The sequence below is a fragment of the Capra hircus genome, chromosome 6, assembly GCF_001704415.2.
Source record: "Capra hircus breed San Clemente chromosome 6, ASM170441v1, whole genome shotgun sequence".
Taxonomy (NCBI): Eukaryota; Metazoa; Chordata; class Mammalia; order Artiodactyla; family Bovidae; genus Capra; species Capra hircus.
In genome coordinates, this window is record NC_030813.1 from 89,101,463 (window position 1) to 89,120,176 (window position 18,714).

The window sequence follows — 18,714 nt, forward strand, 5'->3', positions numbered from 1 at the left end:
CAATCCCACTGCTGGGCATACACACCGAGGAAACCAGAATTGAAAGAGACACATGTACCCCAATGTTCATCGCAGCACTGTTTATAATAGCTAGGACATGGAAACAACCTAGATGTCCATCAGCAGATGAATGGATAAGAAAGCTGTGGTACATATACACAATGGAGTATTACTCAGCCATTAAAAAGAATTCATTTGAATCAGTTCTGATGAGATGGATGAAACTGGAGCCGAATATACAGAGTGAAGTAAGCCAGAAAGAAAAACACCAATACAGTATACCAACACATATATATGGAATTTAGGAAGATGGCAATGACGACCTTGTACGCAAGACAGGGAAAGAGACACAGATGTGTATAATGGACTTTTGGACTCAGAGGGAGAGGGAGAGGGTGGGATGATTTGGGAGAATGACATTCTAACATGTATACTATCATGTAAGAATTGAATCGTCAGTCTATGTCTGATGCAGGATACAGCATGCTTGGAGCTAGTGCATGGGGATGACCCAGAGAGATGTTATGGGGAGGGAGGTGGGAGGGGGGTTCATGTTTGGGAATGCATGTAAGAATTAAAGATTTTAAAATTTAAAAAAATAAAAATAAAATAAAATAAAATATGTAAAAAAAAAAAGTGATGTCATATATTCGTCTTTCTCTGTCTGACGACTTCACTTTGTACAATAATCTCTAGGTCCAGCTATGTGTCCCTATAATGTTAAGCATGCTGCTGCTGCTGCTACTAAATAAGCAGGTGCTTTCGAATTAGTTAAGTTCTTTTCTCCTCTCCCTTGCTCTATGATGGTTACAGTCCTGCTTGCCTCCAGAATGTCTGTCCCCAGGAGTTCTTAGTCCTTACCTAGAGAAGACTGCATAGTCAATCGTGTTAAAGTGGTGTCTGTGATCACAGAATGTGCTTTTTGAGTTAAGCCTTCACAGACTCTTTTGTGAAGAAGAGAATCACCTTATTTGTATTGATTTCAAAGAAGTGCAACACAACAAAATAAAAATAAAATAATATTTATAATTAGTTATAAAGTATAAATATTATCTTAGTGTCAGATTTGTGATTTGAGTATTGCCTCTGTATGCATTTTTAAATTTGTTCTGTAAAGAAGCATTGTAAGATATTGATACACGAAGTAAAATTAAGATATGGTCAATATAATGTTTTAAGTCAATATATAGAGCTATTCTGAAATTTTAAATGTTACTTATATTCTCACCATACAGAGATACTAATTTCAGTATATTTATTTCTGTTCTTTTTTTTTTTCATTCACAGGTTTTATTTTGTACATTCTTGTGACCAAATTGAATATATAGTTTTTAATAGAAACGTAAACATATGTACTTTACATTAAAAGTGTACATCTTTTCAAAAACAATGTGCCATTATTCACTTAGGCATCTCTATTCTTTTGAGACATTTTTGTCTCCAAAATTTTGCTACCATAGCAAGGCATACATGTTCTTCTTTTTGCATAATTATATTTTTGTTTATTCAGAGACATTTATTTGGAATAGAGTTTTAAAAGTCAAAATTCTGAGTTAAAGAATATGAAGCTTTGGGGGGACTCCATTGTTTATATTGCAAAACTGGAGCATATATTATAGATAAGCATTTAAAGACATGTTCACCATGACATGGTTAGTAACTTGAATAAAACTGAAATACAACTGTAAGACATTATTGAAATTTATTCTGTCAGCTCTCTGGATTCTTGTTTGTACACAGTCTTGTTCTCATTTATACATCAAACGTCTAAGTTAAGGGACAAGCAATCTCTGGAGAAGTGAGTGCTATTTTGTAAAAAACAAATAAACCCAAAAAACAACAACAGAAAAACCAAACCTTCACCAAATCATGCTTTTATGTTTGGTCTTATAGGTAAGACAATAAAAACTTTCTAATTTTGAGAAGATACATGATTTTTTTTTTTCTCTTCTTTACTAACCATGAGGTGAACTTTTTAAATTACCATAGTTCTTTGATGAGTCATTTTTCTAATTACAGCTGGAACCCATCAAAAAGTACGTTAGAGAAATATCTTTGAGGCATCACCATTTATGTGAAATTGGGATTAAATTCAACCACAGAGTAGCAACAGCTGTGTAAGTCACCTACTTAGATTTGTGGACTTTGCTGCTTTGGATCACCCTCTGACTGAACTCATTGAAAAATCATCTATCTTTTGTTCACTAATGTCTCAGCACAAACCAGGTTCCTCTCTCTACAGGTGTGCTACTCGGCTATTCAACAGGGCACCCTGGGCTATGCTTCACATTGCACAGTCCTCGTCTCCACTCACCGTCTCCTGTCTTAATATCTTCCTGCAGCTCAAATTTTTAAGGCTTTTTTCCAGTGTACAAAAAATTCTCTATATTCAGATTCATACCTTTAGTTGTTCTGTATGGTTAAGGCTGGAGGACAAAAGGTATTTTTCTCTTGGAAGATAAGAAAGATTTTGGCTCTAATGTCACACACACACACACACAAAAAACAGAAAAATTGAGTGGTGTTTTTAGGGTGGGGATAGAGGAGTGTGGAGTGGGAGGAGAATTTGATGTTACTCAACATGTCTCTTTCTTGGCCCAGATTTTGTTTCTGTTTACCCCTGAATGCATGCATCTTCCTTATATCACCTTCTTACCCATTTTAGGACAATATCACATTGCCTGGAAGCTCAGTTCTTCTTATAAGGCAAGCCTATTTTTCATGGTTCAGTGGTAAAGAATCCTCCTGCCAAGCAGGAGATGAGGTTTGTTCTCTGGGTCAGGAAGGAATGGCAACCCACTCCAGTATTCTTGCCTGGGAAATCCCATGGACAGAAGGACCTGGCCAGCTACAGTCCATGGTCACAAAAGAATTGGACATAGCTTAGTGACTAAAGAACAACAGAACAAAAAAAAAATTCAGGGATGTTGTTCAGTTGTCAACAGAGAGGGGCAAGGGAGAACCAAACCTTTTATAATTAATGTCTTTATGGAAAAGAATTTTATTTGGAAATAAGTCAGATAAATTCCCAAAGTACTTGTCCAAGCAACTCAACTTCTTTAAGCAATAATCTGAATAATGACAATAACCATTTATGAACTGAATAATTTTCATTTTGTGACTTAGATTTTTGTATGGCTCTGGATTCTGTCACTGAAGAAATAGAAAACATAATATGCAACTATCTTCATCCTACATTTATAAATGTAGTTCTATTCTTTTGATTACTCATTGAACTAGGACTAATTTTAGAAAGAATTGAATCCAAAAATTTAAAAATGCACTTTTCTCCCCCCAGGGAATTGGTTCTGTTAACTAAAAAGCAACCTAAAGCTAATTTTTCTGAAATTGCCAAGCTGTCCATGGATATTAAAAATTTGCATCAGATCTGCTGTGAAGGAAATGCAGTAGTGTGTGTACTTGGCAGGGTAAGATTTTCTCTTCTCTTGAAACTCATCTCAAATTTAAAAATATTTGTATTTCTTAAATAAATATTATAAATAAATATATATATAATATATACCATATAAATATGGTATATACTAAAGCAAAAAGAGTAATTATTACTTCTTAATATTACCAGTAGAATGATGTCTCCTCTCCTTTCTCTTCTCATGCAACATTTTTTTCTTTCTTTCTTTCCCTCCCTCCCTCACCCTTCTTCCCTCCTTTTCCCTCCTTTCTCAACCTGTCTTACTCTACTTTATTATTTTATTCTTAAATTTTTAGATTTGACTGTTAATTTCCTCCCAAATTGTGATTGTATTTCATTCATCTTTGACTCTCTAGTAAATCTTATAATTGCAAACTATACCTTGAGGTGATATCAGCCTGGAGGGAAGAAGAAACCACCAAAACAGAGATATGGCAACAAGGGGCAAGGGCTGGGGCATGGGCAACATAGAATTTATCTGTCCCAGGTTCAAATATAAAGTCTCAAAACCCCAGAGAAGGAATATATTGTAGCTGTTAAAAACCCAATAAGGGTTTAGTAAATTACAATCATATACAAGTCATGTTCCTATCCATTCTGCAAGTTTGAAAACTAATAGTTTTCATCACAATTAAAAAATAAGGCAGAAGCAAAGTAAGAATAACATGATTTCAGAGAGAAATCCTTTTCTCTTAAGAGCAGTAAGCTCCACCTCCAACCATTTTAGTCTCATTACACAACAGATTCCTGGGTTGTTCAATGGGGAAAGAATATGCCTGCAATGCAGGAGATGAAGATGTGGGTCCAATCCCTGGGGCAGGAAGATTTCTCTGGAGGAGGGCATGGCAAACCACTCTAGTTTTCTAGGCTGGATAATTCCATGGACAGAGGAGCCTGGTGGGCTATAGTCTATGGGGTCACAGAGAGGCTGACACAATTGAAGCATACAGGCACACAACAGATTAAGGGATGTGGGTAACAAGTGTAGTTGAAATAGAAAAATCATTGACTAGAACACTCAACAGAATCCCTAGAATTCTTAGTTCTCAAATATTTACTTTGCCAGAACAGAGAGTTGAGCTAAGGCCATAGCTTTTCCTTGGCAGCTGTTGCAGTTGGCTGTTGCTTGCTGAGGTCAGTGCCATGTTCATCTTGACCAGTTGTAAAGGCGGTGGCTGCCACTGTGAATTCCATCCTGGAGACAGGCAATGTGAAGTTGTTCCTTGGAGTGGTTTCTGTATGGCAAGAATCTCAGCTGATACTGGAGGGAATACTGTCCTGCACACTTAGAAGTCCCGCTGGCTCTTGAGGATAGGCTCTCAGACTTCTGTCTGCATGAAGTTTATGTGAATTTGGGGGGAAATTACAGGGAACTTTGACTTCCTTGGTGGCTCAGATAGTAAAGCATCTGTCTACAATGTGGGAGACCCGGGTTCGATCCCTAGGTCGGGAAGATCCCCTGGAGAAGGAAATGGCAATCCACTCCAGTACTATTGCCTGGAAAATCCCATGGACAGAGGAACCTGGTAGGCTACAGTCCATGGGGTCGCAAAGAGTCGGACACGACTGAGCAACTTCACTTTCACTTTCACTTTGAGGCCTATCCATGGTTGTTAAAACAAGACAAAATTGCTTAAGTCCTTTAACACATAAACAGTACCTATTCCAAATTGGTAACTCAAGAACAGCTTCCATTATAGTCTATATTGTGACAGACATGGGATTCCCTCATAGCTCTGTCAGTAAAGAATCCGCCTGCAATGCCGGAGACCCGGGTTCAGTTCCTGGGTTGGAGAGATACCCTAGAGAAGGAAATGGGTTCCTTCTCCCAGTCCAGTACTCTTGCCTGGGAAATCCCATGGACAGAGGCGCCTAGTGGGCAACAGTTAATGGGATCACAAGAGTCAGACATGACTTAGTGACTAAACCATTGAAACCACGTGACAGACGTGCTAGAACGTTCTCTAGTTATTTAATAGTATTGGCTAGTATTCTAACCAATATAAAATAACTATGGGTACTCCTGGCATTCTTGCCATATTCCAGACTATAAAGGTAACAGGTTTAGAGTTATTGGCTTTATAAAGAAATTGTTTGCATGTAATATTTCATCCCTTTTTAGAGGTCATTTTGCTTTGTTTCAATTAGGGTGGATTCTGAACATTAGCAAATATTCTTTTATCTCCTAGAGATGATCATTTGATTTATATTGTTTGACTTATCCATTAGTGAATTATCTTAAAAGATTTATTAATTTTTGCCCATCTTTACATTGCTCAAGTCAACCTCATTTTACTCTATCTCTAGCCTTTCTCTCTCTCTCTGCCTTTCTCTATGAATATTATACACATATAAGTCAAATTTTTGCATTTATGTTTAGATGTGAACTGGATTTGGAACTGTCTTTTTTGGCACATACTTTATCTGGTTTTGGTGTCCAGTTATGCTCATTTCTAAGAAATGGATTAGAATATTTTTCCTTTTGAATTCTCTGAAATAAATATTACTGTAACATATCTATTTTGCGAGGGTTTGTCTGTGAAGCTGGAACAGGGATGGAGGTATAACCTGGTGTAGAGCTTCTCCATTTCTTTTGTTATGGGTTCATTTAAATGTGTTCTCAGCTAATCTTTGGGAGAAGGCAATGGCATCCCACTCCAGTACTCTTGCCTGGAAAATCCTGTGGATGGAGGAGCCTGGTGGGCTGTAGTCCATGGGGTCGCTAAGAGTCGGGCACGACTGAGCGACTTCACTTTCACTTTTCACTTTCATGCACTGGAGAAGGAAATGACAACCCACTCCAGTGTTCTTGCCTGGAGAATCTCAGGGACGGGGGAGCCTGGTGGGCTGCCGTCCATGGGGTCGCCCAGAGTCGGGCACAACTGAAGCGACTTAGCAGCAGCAGCTAATCTTCATTATTCATGAATTCTGTCCTTGTGAATTCACCTACATGCCAAAATTTTTTTTGTAACCCCAAAATCAATACTCACAACACTCCGTGGTCATTCCCAGAAACTTACGCATGTTCAAAGCAGTGGAAATTTAAGTTGTCTGATGCCACAAGGTTCCAGCTGCAATAGAACAAGGCGATGCTCTCCGCCTTCCCACTGTAGCTCTCGTTCCGTAAAGAAATGTTCATTTAATGCCATGTTTTCTGCATTTCTGCATTTTTTGTTGACAATTTAGCTGTTTAAAATGGCTCTGTATATAACACTGAAGAATTGCCCAGTGTTCCTAAGCACAAGAAGCTGTGTTGTGCCTTGAAGAAGGACTATATATTTTAGACAAGCTTTGTTCATGCATGAGTAACAGTGTTAGCGGCTGTGAGTTCAATGTAAATAAATTGCCAATACTCAGTAGTCCCCCTTACTTCCTGCCTTGCTTCCTAAGGTTTCAGTTAACCATAGTCAAATTCCATCTGAAAATAGTAAACAGAAAAGCCCAGAAATAAACAATTCCTAAGATTTAAATTGTGCACCATTCTGATCAGCAAGATGAAATCTTGTGCCGTCTTGTTCCATCGCATCTGGGATGTGAATCATCTCTTTGCCTAGCGTTTCCTGTGGATTAGTCATGGTCACCAGATTGGCTGCCCTGGGATCACGGTGATTGGGTTCAAGTCACACACTGACCTCAGTGCATAAGCGTGGCGATGCTGGCCAAACAGAAGCTATAAAGTGCATCCTTTAAGTGGAAAGGTGAAAGCTCTCCTTAATAGGGAAAGAAAAAAAAATCATATGCTGAGGTCACCAAGATCTATGGTAAGAACAAATCTTTTATCTATAAAATTGTGAAGAAGGAAAAATAAATTCGTGTTAGTTTTGTCACACATCAAACTGCCAAAGTTTCGGCTATAGTACATGATAAGTGCTTAGTTAGTTAAGATAGAAAAGGCATTAAAATTGCACAATTAGGTATTTTGAGAGAGACCACATTCACATAACTTTTATTACATTATATTGCTACAATTTTATTATGTTACTTTTGTTAATTTCTCACTGTGCCTAATTTATAAATTAAACTTTATCATATGTATGCATGTACAGGAAAAAATATAGAAGGTTTGGTACTACCTGTAGTTTTAGGCATCCACTAGGGGATCTTGGAATGTCTCCCCTGCAGTAAACAGGGGTGGGAGGACTACTGTATATTAAATAAGGAGTTTTTAAACAGAAACATACACAAAACAAGGGTTATGTCTTGATTTGTTGACGAACACGTGGTCAGAGACTTGTAGAAACTTTATCCTCTATTTCCTCTAGGGCAGATGATTCAATATTCGCGAATTCAGTGTTTATAACTACTGTGAATAATGAGACTCAACTATCCTTTTTTATGTCAGGGCTTGAAATATACACTTTCCTTTAAAACTTCTCCTTCACTAGTATTTTCTCATTTAGAAATAGAGTTTTGCCTGACAATATTATTATTGGACAACTAAAAACATCAATTGTGTAACTATACCTCCTTATCCCTTTAATTAATCAGTTTTGCAAAAGGATTGTTTAATTTCTTATTCTTTCCCAAGATAGTGTTCTTGGAAAATGGAGTAAGACTACTCCAGTCTTACAAATAGGTGGAGCCTAGTCAGAAGTGATTTATGTCGTTTCTTTTGTTGTTATTTTTCAGTTGCTAAGTCATGTCCAACTCTTTGCAACCCCATGGACTGCAGCATGCAAAGCTCCTCTGTTCTTCACCAGCTCTTGGAGTTTGCTCAAACTGATGTCTTGAGTCACTGATGCCATCTAACTATCTCATCTTCTGCTGCCCCCTTCTCCTTTTGCCTTCAATCTTTCACAGCATCAGAGGCTTTACCAGTGCGTCTTTTCCAATGCCATTTCTCGGCCGGGCCTATAAAATCTCCTGGCCAAAACACTCCCAATCTGAGGGCAATGTTAGAATCTATAGGTGGGTGATGACAGAGCCTTTGCCAGCCTTGTTGCCAGAACTACTGCCCGCAGGCCCAATGCCTCCCCTTTCAACAGGACTTTATTGAAACAGATTTGATCCTAGTAAGCCACTGAAGGCAGCCTTGTCTCCAAACTAATGTAGACATTCTCCCTATTGATCTCAACCTGACCCCATAATGCAGCTTCTACTTACCACTCTCAGATTTAGACTTTCAGTACATTCTCCTTCTCTCCTGATCTCTTGATCTTTATGTCAACTAAATATTCCCAGTAAGTTTGAAATATCCTAATCTATCATTTCCCAAGTATGTCATGGTCTTCACCTCTAAGACTCTTTATAGATCAATATGAATACATCTAGTATGCTTTTTTTTTCTCTCCATTTGTTTCCAACTAACTTATATTTGTCATTCAAGACTGAAATCATTCAAGATCTTTACTCTGATCTTATCTAGTTGGGATTGCAATCTCTCTTTTCTCATCCAAAGTATAATATACGTATTTCTCTAACAAGTTATTTTATAATGCATTATTTTGTTGTTTAATTATTTAAACTCTCCAACTAGACCTGTGAGTTCCATAAGTGTAGCGATTAGTTTGTTCATATACACATGTACTAATTTGCGTGTGTGTGTGTGTTCAGTTCAGTCACTCAGTTGTGTGCGATTCTTTGCAACCCCATGGACTGCATCACTCCAGGCTTCCTTGTCTATCACCAACCCCTGGAGCCTACTCAAACTCATGTCCATTGCGTTGGTGATGCCATTCAACCATCTCATCCTCTTTCATCCCCTTCTCCTCCCACCTTCAATCATTCCCAGCATCAGGGTCTTTTCCAATAAGTCAGTTCTTCGCATCAGGTGGCCAAAGTATTTCAGTTCCAATATCAGTCCTTCCAATGAATATTCAGGATTGATTTCCTTTGGGATGGACTGGTTGGATCTCCTTGTAGTCCAAGGGACTCTCAAGAGTCTTCAACACCACAATTCAAAAGCATCTGTTCTTCGGTGCTCAACTCTCAAATCTCTCAACTCTCAAATCCATACATGACTACTGAGAGTCCAGCCCTCAAATATATACATGACTGCTGGAAAAACCATGGCCTTGACTAGACAGACCTTTGCTGGTAAAGTAATGTCTCTGCTTCTGAATATGCCGTCTAGGTTGGTTATAGCTTTTCTTCCAAGGAGCAAGCATCTTCTAATTTCATGGCTGAAGTTACCATCTGCAGTGATTTTGGGGCCCAAAAAAATTAAGTCTGTCACTGTTTCCACTGTTTCCTCATCTATTTGCTAAGAAGTTGATGGGACTGGGTGCCGTGATCTTAGTTTTCTGAATGTTGAGTTTTAAGCCAGCTTTTTCACTCTTCTCTTTCACTTTCATCAAGAGGCTCTTTAGTTCTTCTTCGCTTTCTGCCATAAGGGTGGTGTTATCTACATATCTGAGGTTTTTGACATTTCTCCTGGCAAGTCTGGCATTTTGAATGATGTTCTCTGCATATAAGTTAAATAAGCAGGGTGATAATATACAGCCTTGATGTACTCCTTTCCCTGTTTGGAACCAGTCTGTTGTTCTGTGTTCAGTTCTAACTGTTGCTTCTTGACTTGCATGCAGATTTCTCAGGAGGCAGATCAGGTGGCCTGGTATTCCCATCTCTTGAAGAATTTTCCACAGTTTATTGTGATCCACACAGTCAAAGGCTTTGGCATAGTCAATAGGGCAAAAGTAGTTTTTCTGGAACTCTCTCACTTTTTCAATGATCCAGCAGATGTTGACAATTTGATCTCTGGTTCCTCTGCCTTTTCTAAATCCAGCTTGAACATCTGGAAGTTCACGGTTCATGTATTGCTGAAGCCTGGCTTGGAGAATTTTGAGCATTACTTTAACTAGAGTGTGAAATGAGTGGAATTATGCGGTAGTTTGAACATCCTTTGGCATTACCTTTCTTTGAGTTTGGAATGAAAATTGACCTTTTCCAGCCCTGTGGCCACTGCTGAGTTTTACAGATTTGTTGGCATATTGAGTGCGGCACTTTGACAGCATCATTTTTTAAGATTTGAAATAACTCAACTGGAATTCCATCACCTCCACTAGCTTTGCTCATAGTGATGCTTTCTAAGGCCCACTTGACTTCACATTCCAGGATGTCTGACTCTAGGTGAGTGATCACACCATCATGGTTATCTGGGTCATGAAGATCTTTTTTGTATAGTTCTTCTGTGTATTCTTGCCATCAGGAAGATTCCCTGGAGAAGGGAATGTCTGCCCCTCTCCAGTATTCTTGCCTGGAGAATTCCATGAACAGAGGAGCCTGGTGGCCTATAGTCAATGGGGTGGCAAAGAGTTGGGCACAACTGAGCGACTAACACTTTCACTTCTACTTTTAACATATAAGTAAATATGTAAGTGTAATAGTAATATTATAGTAATGTATATACAAAATGACAGAGACAAAATATTTTCTCAAGTGGGATCCTAAAACAATAACAACAGCAAGTGATAAAACTCTTTATTTGTATTTTGTTAGGCAAAACTTGAAATCAGTAATACAATCTGTCTTCTTTTAAGTTCTTTGAGAGCTGTGACACTTGAGTAAGGTCAAGTAGAGAAGCTTTCTTATTAGAAAGAGTCAGTATAAATGGCCTTTCTGGTCTTTCAGTTTGCCAAGAAAAAAGCAATATAAGGCCAAGTTTTCCTCTGCTTTTCTCAATAAAAATAAATATGTTCAGAATGAAATAATCAAAAATAACTGCTTCCCTGTTTTATAGAGTCAGCTTATGGACTACATCTGCTCTAAACAGGCTATTCTATCTAGCAAATTCACTCCATGCTGTGAACTGCCAGAACCATTCCGAGGAGAATGCATTATCAACTCGGAAAATGATGACAAACCTGATCTCTCATCCCTGCCCCTTCGCAGGTTTACAGAAGATCAGTCTGTATGCAAACAATTCACTGACAAGCAAGATTTCTTCCTACAAAGGTAATAAAACCTTAATAAAGGGATATTGTATTTATGGATTCTTTGGGAGAAATTGCAAACTAGAATGATGGCAGAGGCTAGTCAATATCAGTCAAAGTTTAAATGGCCAAAAAGATATGCTCTGTGGAGTCCAAGGTGGCAGCTACTATTTGGTTCTAGCTACTTGTGGCCATCCTGGAATGTAGGCTTTGGGTGGTTGGATCAACTGCATTTGGAGGGGAGTTGAAGGTCTCTTGAGTTCTAAATGTAGAGAACCAATATAGGAATTTTTAAAAACAAAGTGAGTGTCAAGTGTGCAAGCTTTGCTTTGAGAGACTTAGAGTCATGTTTAAGTAAGGGCCTCAGATTAGTATGGCCAGCTTTTCTGATTATTTTAATACCTATTATCAAAGCCATTGCATAGCATTTCAAGATTAAAGAGATGGAATACTAACATCTCTGGTGCCCATGAAGAAGTACAAATTATTTGGGTCATAAAGCAAACTGATTTCAAGATGCAATATTAAGATAGTATTATTATGTGATTGAAATATTTCCAAAGTCACTGTGTACAGTATTATTTGGAGCAACTAAATTCCAACAAAGTATAAAAATTTGAGTTTTCTTCAAAGTTTTCTGTTGAGTGACGTTAGCTATATTTCTGCAATTACATTTGACATTGGCTTATAAAAGTAAATGTCACTATCTGAACTCACTTACCCTAGACTTGCATTTGGTACTGAAAAAGTGGACAGGCACAACTTTGGGGAAATCACATTAGTCTGTGAGTTGGGAGACCTGAGTTCCAGTCTAATTTAGTCATGTATCTGCTTTGAAATGCAGTTCAAGCCATTTAATTTCCCTAGGCTTTTAGGTTCCAACTATAAACTGAGGCAGTTAGATAAGGTCCCTCCTTAAGGCACTCCAAAGGTCCCTCCTGCAATTTTATGATTCCTTTAGAAGTATTCTAGAGTCCAAATTTCTCTTTCTTATAACCCAGAAGAAGGTATAGATTATGGACAAGGGGAAGATGGTGATTTAATACTTACAAAAATTGTAATATTTATAAAATCTAGCCTCAAAGGTCATTAGAAAAAATGTTTCATCTACACACTTGAAATGAATTTCTAGTAACAGCAAGGAGAGACCCTGAGCCAAGAACTAAAACTTATCTAAATATTTTAGGATCAAGTTTGAATCTGCCCCTCACTGCTGTGTGACTTTGGAAAAATCATGTAACTTTATTGATTTGGTTTCCTTATCTCAAAACATAGCCAGAAAATCCTCCCTGCCGGCCACCCAAAATTTTCAGATACCTTAAAGTCAGTTAAAATATTGAATAAATTGCATAGACGGCTTTTGAAAGAAAAATATGACTTCAGAAACTTACTGTTTACTCTCTAATTTGCTTCATGTGGAAACAGGTTTCTTTATGAATACTCAAGAAGACACCCAGAGTTGGCAGTTCCAGTCATTTTAAGAGTGGATACAGTATATCAAAGTTTACTGGGAAAATGCTGTAAATTAGAAAATCCTCTGGAATGCTATAGCCATGGGGTAAATTCCTTTTATAAAAACCTATTTCTCATATTTGTGGTGTGATTACAAGTAGAGAAAAGTCCAGTGCTATTAGTAGTGCAATGCTTTATAAGATAATTATGCATGTTCTGATTGTAAGCACTACACAGAAACTATGATTTCCATCTAAACCAAAGGTCACATCATTGCACAGCAGCAACTCTCTGTGTGAGTCACTGGCTTATAAATTCTGTGTTTTATGAAACATTCTCTGTGCAATTTTCTCTTTTAACTTTGCTTGGCCTGGTAGCAGGTAGCATGAAAGCATAGCCTGTTAGGGTGAGGGAAGGTTGACCATTTCCACCAAGCAGGCCTGGACACTGTCTCTATTTCAAGCCAGAAATCATTCTGTTGCGGGCAGTGGCTCCTGTTGTGCAGTTGACATGAAAAAGCAGGTGACTTTCCAAATCTCTGACCAGGTGATCTGTCATTCACATGTTACCAGGAGCCAGGAGGTTCTGGCTTTTGTTATGCTAATGAGTGGCTTGGGCATTTACAGAGAGGTGGGAATAGAGGGCGAAGGCACTTCTTGTTCTGTCTGAGTCTAAGCAGGTACATTGGGCATCTTCCCGTTCTTGGAGAGAAAGCTAAATAAAGGTGATTTAGACTTCTGTAGGTTAACAGTGGTCCCCAACCTTTTTGGCACTAGGGACCCATTTCATGGAAGACAATTTTTCCATGAACCGGCGTGGTGGGGCGGTGGGGGGAGATGGTTAGGATGATCAAAGCACACTACATTTATTGTGCACTTTATTTCTGTTATTATTATGAGGCTCCACCTCAGATTATCATGCACTGGATCCTGGAAGATCTAGTTAGCAACCTTTCAAGGCATCACCTGTAGATTTCATAATCACCCTTATTATGATAATAGCCCCTTATAGGAGGATGGGCGTTTAGAGTTTACAAAGTAGCTTTACAACCAGTGCCCTATTTTATCCTCACGGCAGCTTGGTAAGATAGGTAATGGCAGAAGTACTAGCTACATTTTATAGATGAAAGTATTGGGTTTCAGAAGGTTCAAGTGACTAGTTCAGTGCCTCTCGGGCAAGAAGGTTTAAATCCAGACAAACAGTTTGCAAACTGGGTAAAATATTTACTATTGAACACTGCTTATTAGGATCAGGTGGACTGGGTCTGATTACTTAAGATGATAACCAGTGTTCCTAGCAAAGAGCTAAGTCTGCAAGGCCAGTTGTATCTTCCCACTGGGATTTTATTTGCACTGTTCAAGAACTTTTTCAATTTGTATTTAGCTCTGAGAATTCCATGTGATTTCCTTCAATGTGTATTTGTGGAGTGCTTCACATCTGGCATGTGTTTTTAATAAACCTTACTTCTTAATATGTATCTTATCTACATCCATAGCTCCATATCTGTACTGTTTACATAAAAATGCTGTTATTAAAAATAACCAATATATACACACATATTCTGATCAATTGAACTTTGATCTATAAATTACTTTTAAGGACCTCTTTCTGGCTTGATGAAAGACTAGCTTCATGCTTGTAAAATATGCCATTTAAACCCACAAATGAGTTCACATCAGAGGAAACTAACTATCAATCTGGTTGTCCCACTTTTTTTCTCCACAAAGTACACGGCCATTCCTGTTATAGCAAAATGTGTTTTCTCAACATTTCCAAACTCACTGAGTAAATAAAACCCTGGGTTTAGTAAAACAGTTACATTAAACTATTACAGAAGATGATTTTGCAATCTAACCTCAAGATATATTGTCGCAATAATAGGCAAACACTGATTATCTTTATTTTTCAGGAAGGGATATTTCAAAGAGTGGTTCGTGAAAGCCATGAGCGTGTGAAAAATCAGTGTGATTTACGTGAGAAATTAGGAGATAGTAACTTTCACGACAGGTATGCTTCTAAGATATTGTCCAGATTATGCTTGTTAGTTTTTGTTAACTTTTGCTGCTAAGAGTTGCTAAGAGTCTATATTCAACCTTAAAACCTCAGAGGCCAAGGAAAAAATCAGTTCCAAATTAACCCAGCCATCCTTATCTTGATAAGATACTTTACATAAACTTGTGTGCTTTTACTTTGCTTTTTGGTCCAGTTTCCAGATTCCAATCAATGCCCAGAGGTTAGGGAGCCAGCAGGCCCTGACCCCCCATCTGCAATCTCATAGGAGCCTCTACCTCTCACCTGTACATTTAGCTTGGGGCTTTGCCTGCAATTTGGAGTCAAGGCTGCAACAGAGATCTAATCTAGGGTTGCTTTGTCAGTTTCAAATCAGGTCACCATAGCACTACAGTATTTTCACCATCAAGAGTGGAAATAAATGGGTACCTTAGTTATTAGTCTAGGGAGTGCACAAAAAAAACCTCTATGTGCAGAGAGCCTGGCAAATCCCATTTATGTCAAAGACTGTGTGCTCGGTCGCTTCAATTGTGTCCAACTCTTTGTGACTCTACGAACTGTAGCCCACCAGGTTCCTCTTTCCATGAGATTTTCCAGGCAAGAATATTGAGATTGTTTGCCATGTCCTTCTCCAGGGAATCTTCCCAACCCAGGCACTGAACCCGAGTCTGTCTGGGTCTCCTGCATTGCAGGCAGATTCTTTACCCACTGAGACACTTGGGAAGCCCATGTTAAAGATTAAGTATCAAAACATAAGCCAATTTTCAGTAATGTTCAAGATCTTACTAGTTTAGTCTACTTAGAAGCAGAGTACTGGGGAAAAACTCAGTTTGATACAGTGTCCATAATATTGAACGTAAATGACTGGAATAATGGAACCAGAGAAACTATTCTCACTTCAGACAGAATATCTGTTTTTATTTTCTTTTTTAACTATTGTGTTTGTTAATGTCTAGTTTAAGGATTAGACCCATGGCTCTCAAACTTCAGAGTGCATCAAAACAACCTGGAGGATTTGTTGAAACACAGCTCTCCTCTAGAGTTTCTGAGTCAGTAAATCTGGGGTGGTGCACGAGAATATGTATTAATATTTCTAACAAGTACCCAAGGATACTGATACTGCCAATCCAGGGGTCATACTTTAAGAAGCAGCTACATTATTTCCCTAACTCCATTATAATGTAAATGCAATAAATGATTCTGATATTCTATTGTCCTCAAATCCAGTTTGTAGCCATTCTCATTCAAATCTTTCCCTGAATTCTTCATTCCCCACTACTCTCCTAGTTCAGGCCACCACACTCTCTCACTTGAATTACTGGCATGGGTTTTCCTTCTCTGACTCTGCCTCTTGCCACCTCCAATTGGTTCTTTATATAGCAACCGTAATGATCTTAAAGGCATTGTAAAGCTGCCTCTAGAGTTAAGCTTTCTTCTTTCCCCTCTTCAATGTCCAATCCCCCCAGTTAAGAAAAACAAAATCTCACTCAGTGACTTTCTAAATGCTCCACTCTTACTTTTAATCCCCTTCCCATGGGTCATTTTTAGTTATCGTCAGGCTCTCAGCTCACATGTCATTTCCTCTGGGAGGCCTACCTGACCTCCCTAGGATGGAATTAGATGCCATTCCATGCATACCTATAGCATTCTGTGTTCCTCTCATCACACTGAGTATACTGTTTTATCTCCCCAACTAGGGTGTGAGCCCATGAGAGCAGGAAATGTTTCCTGATCGCTGCTGTAGCTTCTGTTCCTACATATCATAGACAACCAAAACATACCTTAAAGACCTGTGCATATATTTATTTCAGAAGCTGTTTACTTAGAGTCTGATTTTACAGTCACCCACATTAGCTATCATACAATCCTTGATCCTATGTAGAAAAAACTGGATCAGAGTGGAGCAATGTATGATGTGGAAAGATAATTCTGGGTCTACTGAAGAAGCCACTGGACCACCGAGATAGGAACTAAAAGAAAAGACTTATGCCCAATTTAATAACTTGCTCATCCCACATCAGAGACAAATATCAGATGATGACAAACACTTTGTTCATTTGAGGCACAGAGTCATTGCCAGGAATAAGAAAACATTACTCTTTCAGGCTCGTAGTCCTTTATACGAAGAAAGCCCCACAGCTGTCTGCTCAGGAGTTGATTGTACTCACGAAGAACATGGCAGCTGCCACCGCCAAGTGCTGCCCACTGAATCAAGAGCGCCAGTTTGTCTGCATGGAGGACTCGGTAAGCACATCCACATCCTTGGCGGCGCGTTTGCCTGTCGAGGGAAGTTCTGAACTCCAAGCCCCAGCATCAATCTCATGTCGGTGGACACTTCCCTGTCACTGCTGCTGCTGCTGCTAAGTCGCTTCAGTCGTGTCCGACTCTGTGCGACCCCATAGACCGCAGCCCACCAGGCTCCCCCGTCCCTGGGATTCTCCACTGGACCCTAATAATTCTGTCCTTGGGAGAATTTCTTTCTGGTCGGTTCATGCCAATTGTCTTTGATTGACAGCAGTGGTAAGACCGTCACTTTGCAAAAACGGGATGTCAGATTCATCAGACCTCTGCCTGGATCATATCTCAAGATCTATTCTTTGGATTTTCAAGTCAACAAAAGTGATTTTGCTGATTTCAGACTAACTCATCCTAATCAAAAATGTAGTAAAAAACAGCCAGTTCTCCTCTGTGTCTCTCCTTTACTCTCACACAATTATCATACTCACAACACCTTCAGCACCAGATGTATGAGTATTTTTTCTGACAAAATATAATTAAAAATTTTATTATCTAGCTCTGTCTTCCTTTTATTTTAAATTGTTATTAGCCATCATGCCTTCCTTAGGGAACTTGTGGTTTATATTTCTAAAACCTTGCTTTTAAGTGATCTCTTTGGTTACTGTGAAAATGGATAAACTTGTAAATTGAATGCTGATGCTCCGTGGTTTCAGCCACTTCCTCTCCACATACATAAGTGACAGGGTATTTGTGTGGTCATACTCAGCGGGGAATAGAGCAGGCTTGCAGTCAGCATTAGAGTAAGTATCAGACAACACAATGGGAGCAAAGCAAGGTGATTGTTCAATAAGGAGACAAGAAAATTAAAGAGGTAACTGAAAGAAGATTCAGGGATTCCTTTCACCATTCATTTATTCATTTTTTCCAATAATTCAACAAATGTTTATATAGGATTTGCCGTATACCAAGTTTGATGGTGGTTACCAATGTTCAGTCATAAAACCTAGAAACACATTGGATTTGAGCTTTTTAAGTAAGAAATCCAATCATCAATCTTATATCTGGATCAAATTAGCAGTTGTGTTGACCAGAGGCTTGATTTTAACTTAATGCAGCACAAAGAACTCCTGCCTCACTTGTCTGTAAACTGGGCTGGGAAGGAATTTGAGAGGTGGGGTCCAAGGGAATTCACCTTGAGGATAATAGGAAGGTGGAGGTCAAGGCTGAGAACTAGGCTTCATCTGACACTCTTGCTCTTTCCCAGATGATACAATTCAGGTGAGTTTAGCAAAAACTAGAATTTGAGAATTGTTTTCTATGGATAAAAAAAATAATGCTAATGACCACAAAACTTATGGCTCTTATTGTAATTCTTTTCTGGGGAAGGCAAAGTTAATTCTTGGAGCTTTATGCAGAAGGCACGAGGCGGAGCCCATCAATGCTGCTGTGGGTCACTGCTGTGATGACTCGTACGCCTTCAGAAAGCCTTGCTTTGATGACCTGCAAGTCGATGGAACTTACATCTCTCCACCTTTATCCTGTGACCAAGTCATCAGCCTTAAAGAGGACTTGTGCAAAGCCCCAGAGGAGGAATTACAAACTGAAAAGCAGAAGTAAGGATCTTTCTGTACACACAGCAACAGCAATGACGAATACACAATTAACTGAAATCACTCCACCTCCTGACCGTGGGACAGCTTCCCCTGACTG

At 38.8% G+C, this 18,714-nt stretch overlaps 1 protein-coding gene across 1 annotated transcript in view; it reads left to right on the forward strand.

Moving 5' to 3' along the window:
• LOC102177879 (alpha-fetoprotein) overlaps positions 1-18,714 on the forward strand; it is a 49,421-nt gene that overhangs the window by 13,778 nt on the left and 16,929 nt on the right. Inside the window, exons 6-12 of the mRNA XM_018049567.1 lie at positions 2,020-2,117; positions 3,299-3,428; positions 11,112-11,326; positions 12,730-12,862; positions 14,666-14,763; positions 16,872-17,010; positions 18,391-18,617. Of these exons, the coding sequence (XP_017905056.1) occupies positions 2,020-2,117; positions 3,299-3,428; positions 11,112-11,326; positions 12,730-12,862; positions 14,666-14,763; positions 16,872-17,010; positions 18,391-18,617 (1,040 nt within the window). The remainder of the gene's footprint in view (positions 1-2,019; positions 2,118-3,298; positions 3,429-11,111; positions 11,327-12,729; positions 12,863-14,665; positions 14,764-16,871; positions 17,011-18,390; positions 18,618-18,714) is intronic.